The sequence below is a fragment of the Crinia signifera genome, chromosome 8 (assembly GCF_055691185.1).
Source record: "Crinia signifera chromosome 8, ASM5569118v1, whole genome shotgun sequence".
In the NCBI taxonomy this organism is placed as follows: Eukaryota; Metazoa; Chordata; class Amphibia; order Anura; family Myobatrachidae; genus Crinia; species Crinia signifera.
In genome coordinates this window covers 157,149,866-157,156,906 of record NC_139224.1, presented here as the reverse complement: position 1 = coordinate 157,156,906, position 7,041 = coordinate 157,149,866, and the positions used below count along the sequence as shown (strand labels likewise).

Below are 7,041 nucleotides of genomic sequence, written 5' to 3'. Positions count from 1 at the left end.
AAAGTACCACATTTATTTGCTGTAGCTGAAACCTATTGTATCGCTTAATAAAACACAAGCAGGACAGTGTAAACTTTATCCCTGCAAAGCGATGTTAATGTAATGTCAACAGTTTTTCGATTAACAGCTCAATATTAAACAAAGCCTAAAAACAAAAGGACAGCAACCGCGCAGCAAGTTTCCAGGGTGACCCGGTATTTACGCTGGCGCTGTGCCCAGGTGCTGTGCTCAATCAGCTGGCATAGAGCTGTCTCCTTCCTGGCAATCATTTACAATGTCCAGAGATGATTAAACTTGGATCTGGAGGGCGAGCCTGGGCATGCTGCTCCACCGGCCTTATAATATCCCATCCGGCCAGGGGTGGCCCACACTCTCCTGTCCCATCCAGCCGGGTGAGGAGGTATGGGTCTTTATTAACTATTTCTATATCATCTGCAAAGTATAGGCTGCAATATGTAGGGGATATCTGCCTGTAGACATCACATGCTGTCATATTAATTAGCAGGGGTACATTTACCAAAGTGTGAGTTTTTGACGTGAGAAATGAGCAACCAATCAGTCTAGCTATTATCCTTTAGCACAGGGATAGGGGAACCTTTGGTCCTCCAATTGTTGTTGGACTACACATCCCAGCATGCCCTGCTACAGTTTAGCTTTTTGGCCATGCTAAATCTGTTGCAGGGCATGCTGGGAGGCATAGTTCAACAACAGCTGGAGGGTCAAAGGTTGTCCATCCCTGCTTTAGAAGGTGCTAGATAAATTATAAGTAGAATTTGATTGGTTGCTAGAGGAAGCATCCCTCACTTCTAAAAACTCACACTTTAGTAAATTGTCCCCGCTGAGTTTAGAGAATGCTTATGTGGGATAGTGTAGCGTACAAAGTGTCATCAGTTGTCCTAACCCACAATCTCTGATTGCTGTTTTATTAAGGAACTGGTTCTCGATTAATACAGGGCACATTGTAGTATTATAACTGCCAGTAGTTCCAGGTATGTGCTGGGACTGAATATGCAAGAAAGGACATTGCTCCGTTTCCCTGGTTACAGGGTGTATTTAGAACATCTATTTGTTTAGGCAACAGGAAATATAAATCTGCTCAGTGTCTCCTTTTCATCAGCGACCAGAGATGGTCGCTGATGAAAAGGAACCTCTGCCGGGGGAGCCGCAGAGGTAATCAGCTGGTGGCAGGAGCAAGCTCCTGCCACCAGCGATTAGAATGGGGCTGAAAACAGGAACGCGCACCCCGCGATTTATCGCTGGGGCACACTCCCATGACTGGCAATATGGTCGCCAGCGACCATATTTCCAGCGATTATAGCCCATATCGCTGCCGCGTGTACACAGCTTTAGATAACACAGGAATAGTATCATTCCTCATCATGCACCAAAGCAGAAGTAATACACTTTGTTGATTGTGACAGTTTTACAAAGTTCTTGAGAAATAGTACAAGATAAATGATTGTTCTGGGGTCCTTAGCTGGAGTCTGACTGTACAACAGACTGTTAGGATGAGTGACCTGCACATTACTTGGCTGTTTAGCGCAATTATTGATAAAAAAAATATTATATATATTCTGAGGGCTGCGGCACTCAGAAATTAATCTTCTTTCTGAGTGCCGCCGCCCCCCCCCCAGCATCTTGTATACAGAGCGCCTCACAGCACCCAAGGGAAGGCACCGGAGCTTCATTGCAAGTCCCAGAACCCCTGTGCTGACAACGCGGAGTGCCACCACAGCCACTTTTATTTATATATATATATATATATATCCACCACAGCCACATTTATTTATATATATATATATATATATATATATATATATATATCTGTTATAGGGAGAGACCAACGTGATATACTGAATTGCATCAGCATCCGCAGCAGAAAGTGAAGAGCTTCCTTGGACACTCTGGGTGCCTCTGTACACAAAACAATCGGTTTGATTGCCATCGATGGTTACCACCAACAATGGCAATATGGCCACTGATGGTTGCCAATTATGAAACGGATGGCCATTGATTGTTCCACCACCTGATCATAATCTCTGTTCTTTACCTGACTGGCCATAGGCCAGTCATTACCTGGTGGTGGGGTTTAATAGGTGACAGAGGGGGAGACATGCTAAAAAATAAACACCATCGATGGCAAAAGCATACGTTGTCGATCATAAACCATTGATGATTATGAATGATCGATGGTCATGGCCACCCCTACACTGCAGGATGTGCACGCCAAGAGAAGGGTAAATGGTGGCAGGGTACAGATCCCAGCATCCTATTAGCCAGATGCAGGGGCTATGGGGCAAAATCGTGGCCACCCACGGCATTGCATCCTGGGCGATGTCACCGCTAGTACTCCCTTCCCTACGGCCCTGGGAATATTCAGGGGACTGAAACATGTTTTGTTACTAGTTGGTAAATGTTGGGACTGGTTTGTTTATTGAGGGAGCCTGAATTAGACCCCACTGGGGTTTCTTTATCCTCCCACCCATTTGCCAGAAGACACTCATAGAAATGTGTCATAATAATCTGGGTCCTTCATTGCCATTTTATGCTTACCAGAACCATTAAAAAGTTCTGCTCAATGGCCCTTATTCAGATCTGATTGCAGTACAAATTTGTTCTCAAAATGGACAAAACCATGTGCACTGCAGGTGGGGCAGATGTAACATGTGCAGAGAGAGTTAGATTTGTGTGAGTTATTTTGTTTCTATGCAGGGTAAATACTGGCTGCATTATTTTTACACAGCAATTTAGTTTTCAGTTTCAACACACTCCACCCAAATTTAACTCTCTCTGCACATGTTACATCTGCCCCACCTGCAGTGCACATGGTTTTGCCCATTTTGATAACAAATTTGTACTGCGATCAGATCTGAATAAGGGCCATTGTGCATGACACACATTCAGTGTAAAATGCAATGGCTGCACCGCTTATTCGGACGGGCAAGATCAATCGCTGGTAATTGAATTCCCCCTTAAGTATCTATGAAAAAAATAAACCTAATTAAAAAGTAAAAAATGATATGAAGCAAAGTGTAACATATTGTATAATATGTATTTCATGAGCACACTACTTCACCCTTCAGATCACAGTGTCATGGAGAAGGGGGGGGGGGGGGCAGTGTCATGGAGAAGGGGGGGGGGGGTCTCTGTTGCTAGGTAGATTAGCCTACAACTTTGTATATTTAATCCTCTAAGTATCAAAGGCATCTCTGCAAATATTCAACATGTTTCAACTTGTTGCAACTTTCTGCTGTCTCCTTCCTGTAGAGAAGGCACAGAGGTCCTCGATCTTGTTTATTTGTGGGTTACTGGGCAGAATTCTATGATGGAAGTTCGATTTCACATGGGATGCTATTATCTATCTATCCATCTATCCACAGCCTTATCTATGTGGGTGATACTTCTTTGGTAATATAAATATTTTCTTTCTGCACATCTTAGCTGTATAATTACATGGTACACTGGTTTATTGTTTATGTGGGTCCAATGAGACGAGAACCGATTATGTGTCTTTCCATAAGGCAGCTGTTGTTATTTCTTGTGTATACATTGTATGAAGCCACACTTGTGGTTACGTGTATGCTTTTCCCATCATTATATCTATCTTTAAATGTTTCCTCTCTTGAGGGCTGGGTCAGTGTGCTAATTATAATACACTAGTGTTGGTTATGTAATCCCCGTATATAAACATCACTTGTGTATTTATACGCAAATAATATTGTGTTGTGTATTATAAGTAGTGGCAAAAACACAGCTTGTATTGGGCAATATAATAAAGGACCAGGTTATACACACCAAAAAAACATAATGTTTCACGAAACAGCTCATTTTACCTTATCCGAGCTACCAAACACCATGAAAAGTGCAAATATTTTGAGGGAAACAATGGCCCCTTCCTTGCAATGAGGGCCACGTTCTGAGACATTTGATCTTGTGTCTATGATGTTTACAGTACTTGTTTCTCTGGTTGTGCTATTATTATCCTTTATTTATATGGCGTCACAAGGCCTCGACAGAACCCAGTTACAGAGTACATAAACAAATAAGCAATACAGTAACTTCCAGAGGAATACAATAGAGGACACGTACAGGGTACATAAACACCGCTGCATCAGCAGAAGACACTGGAATAAGTGTCAGGGTGGAAGAAAACTGCAGGATTTGGTTTAAGTAAGACAAGGAAAAACACATGAGGGGAGAGGGCCCTGCTTGTGGGAGCTTACATTCTGAAGGGGATGACACAGATGGGGTAGGCAGTGAGCATGGAACAGAGGGTTAGGGTGAGATTTAGCTGGTTTTGAAGAAGTGGGTCTTAAGAGCCAGTTTAAAGTTTTGTAGAGAGGAGGAGAGTATGAGGGAGAGAGTTCCAGAGAAAGGGAGCAGCACGTGAAAAGTCTTGGCGGTAGGAGTGTGAGGAAGTAATCAGTAGGCAGGAGCGGCGGTGTGTGTTAAGTGGAGAGGACAGGCAGGAGTGTAAAGGGAGATAAGGTCAGAGGGCTTTGTCAGTGAGTCTGAGAAGCTGGAATTGGATGAGATTGTGGGAGGTGAGGTTATGTGGGACGTTAATCAACTCAATATTAGACATTTTAGGTTTAAGAAAGCGCTGGGACAACCAAGAAAAGATAGCAGAGAGACAGGTGAAGACACAAGTGAGGAGAGCAGGTGAGAGGTCAGGGGTGGACAGGTAGATTTAAGTATCATCAGCATAGAGATGATATTGGAAGTCAAAAGAACGAATGAGCTCACCTGGGGCCTTATTTTGGTTCATTCTTTCTGACAAAATCCTTCTTAGATGGACAAAACCATGTGCACTGCAGGGGGGGCAGATGTAACATGTGCAGAGAGAATTAGATTTGGGTGAGTAATTTTGTTTCTGTGCAGGGAAAATACTGACTGCTTTATTTTTACACTGCAATATAGATCTCACTTTGAAGTAAAACCCCACCCAAATCTAATTCTCTCTGCACATGTTACATCTGCCCCCCCTGCAGTGCACATGGTTTTGTCCATCTAAGAAGGATTTTGTCAGAAAGAATGAACCAAAATAAGGACGTATAGAGAGAGAAAGGAGAGGACCAAGAACAGAACCTGGGGGGACACCTACAGTTAGCAGAAGGAGGTGGAGTCATGAGAGGAGACAGAAGGAACGGTCAGAGATGTAGGAGGACATCTAGGAGAGGGCAATATCATGTGGACTTTAAAAGCTTAATTTAACTGTAGGGACAGATTTAAAGAGTGATATTCCAGTCATCACTCATTACGTACGATAAATAGTGCTCCAGCCAATCCGCTCCTAACTGTTGTGTTTAAAAAAAAAAAGACAGGATTTCTATAAAAACATACTCTACGGTCTAGTTACAGAGTCCAGCTTTTACGATTCATAGAATTTACAGCAGCTGGTGCATTATAGTATACATTCACTTTTATATTTTTTGTAATGAGACTTTAATTTGATGCATTCTTCTTTTGCGGTCAGAACATTCTAGGTCAATGGCAAATATTCCCCCATCTCTTTCGGATGAGGTCCTGGCACAGATATCCCAGGCGGCTGATACAGAAGGATTGGACCAAACCGTGTCAAAACCAAGCCCTCTCTCTATACGGAGGGGCTCCCACTCCATAGAAGTGACCCCTCGGCCTCTAATGCGACTGAAAAGCATAGAAGAGCGCCCCCTTATGTATTCCCGCAGGAGCTCTGTAGTCAGTAACATAAATGTCCCTTTCTCCCGAAAGAACTCCTTCTGTACAATGGGTCCAAACAAACGTTTGTCCCTCGGACCATGGGCTCACTACGGACGGGTGAGTTTTTCTGGACTACCACTATACCAACCCATCAAGGAAGTACAATACGAGAACACATACAAGACCGTTCCAGATCAAGACAGCCGCTTCAACCCAGGCAGGGCCCAAAAAGCTCTGGAGACCATTCTGAGAAACTACCTGGTGGACACCAAATACAACCCACTTACCAGCAGTCAACTGACCCAGAACCTATCTGATATCCTTCGCAGCAAGCTCAAAGAACTGTCCCCGGACCGCTACAAAGTGGTCTGCAGCGTCTTCTTGGGGCAAATGGGCCATCAAGGGATAAAGGTGGCCAGTCGCTCACTGTGGGACCCCCAGAATGATAACTTTGCTTCTGCTACATATTCCAATGCAACTTTATTTGCTGTAGCCTTGGTCCACGGGTCCTATTATGAATAATTATTTCCTAGATTGACTGGAAATCAGACTACACAGAAAATAAAAAAAATATTCTAAAGATTAAAAAAAAAAAAAAACAACAACCGTTCTGTTACTTCCTTGTTACGATGAATGGTTACACTGCTTGTGATGGGGTGTCCACAAAGGTCATATGATCACATGGATCATTAGGTCAACAAGTAGAAGTTCGACAGGCAGAAAAAAAAAAAGTGGACCATTCACCATCTACAAATATGGTTGTTTAGGGCAGTATTTCTTAAGCTGGGAACATAGATGATCAGGGATGGGGACCCTTTGACCCTCCAGCTGTTGAACTACACATCCCAGCACACCCTTCAACATTTTTAGCATTGCCAAGTAGCAAAACCTGCAGGGAAGTGTAGTTCAACAGCTGGAGGGCTATTTAGACTGGTCAGAACAATCTTTATATAGTCTAGTGTACTGTCTGACTGCATGCCAGCAACATCCATCCATAAATGCAAGACTGTGGACATTACAGGAGGAGGCCATGCTGCAGAATGCACTTACCAAAGCAGCTCCCCTGAGCTGCAATGTTGCTGAATAAACTTCTATACCGGCGTACAGACACCGGCCAGCGTCATACATAGTAAGCGTTACCCATTGCAGGTTAATAGCCCAGCTCCGGGGCCACATTTGTGCATCAGGACTTAGGTGTCCATGATACTACTCTTGAAAAAGGCACTGCAGCGTGCCGAATAGAGATTATGTCAGTTGCTTTTATAGTTAACCAAGGTACAACTCTGTGTGCGTTACATTGGTCCCCATGCTTTATACCCGGTCCATCTGGTATGGTGTGCTAAGGTTTTCCCACACTCT

General features: G+C 43.6%; 1 protein-coding gene across 3 annotated transcripts; it reads left to right on the top strand.

Annotated features, from left to right (window-relative positions):
• The first annotated feature begins 202 nt into the window (after window positions 1-202).
• On the top strand, window positions 203-6,260 carry DYNLT4 (dynein light chain Tctex-type 4). Of its 3 annotated transcripts, none has more exons than XM_083158129.1 (2): window positions 203-400; window positions 5,477-6,260. In XM_083158129.1, exon 2 carries the CDS (start codon window positions 5,491-5,493, stop codon window positions 6,202-6,204), a length of 714 nt encoding a protein of 237 aa, XP_083014255.1. In that variant the 5' UTR covers window positions 203-400; window positions 5,477-5,490; the 3' UTR covers window positions 6,205-6,260. The 3 variants fall into 3 exon arrangements, with proteins under 3 accessions (XP_083014255.1, XP_083014257.1, XP_083014256.1); XM_083158131.1 differs by having other exon boundaries at window positions 365-392; XM_083158130.1 differs by lacking the exon at window positions 203-400 and adding an exon at window positions 3,271-3,408.
• The last annotated feature ends 781 nt before the right edge of the window (window positions 6,261-7,041 follow it).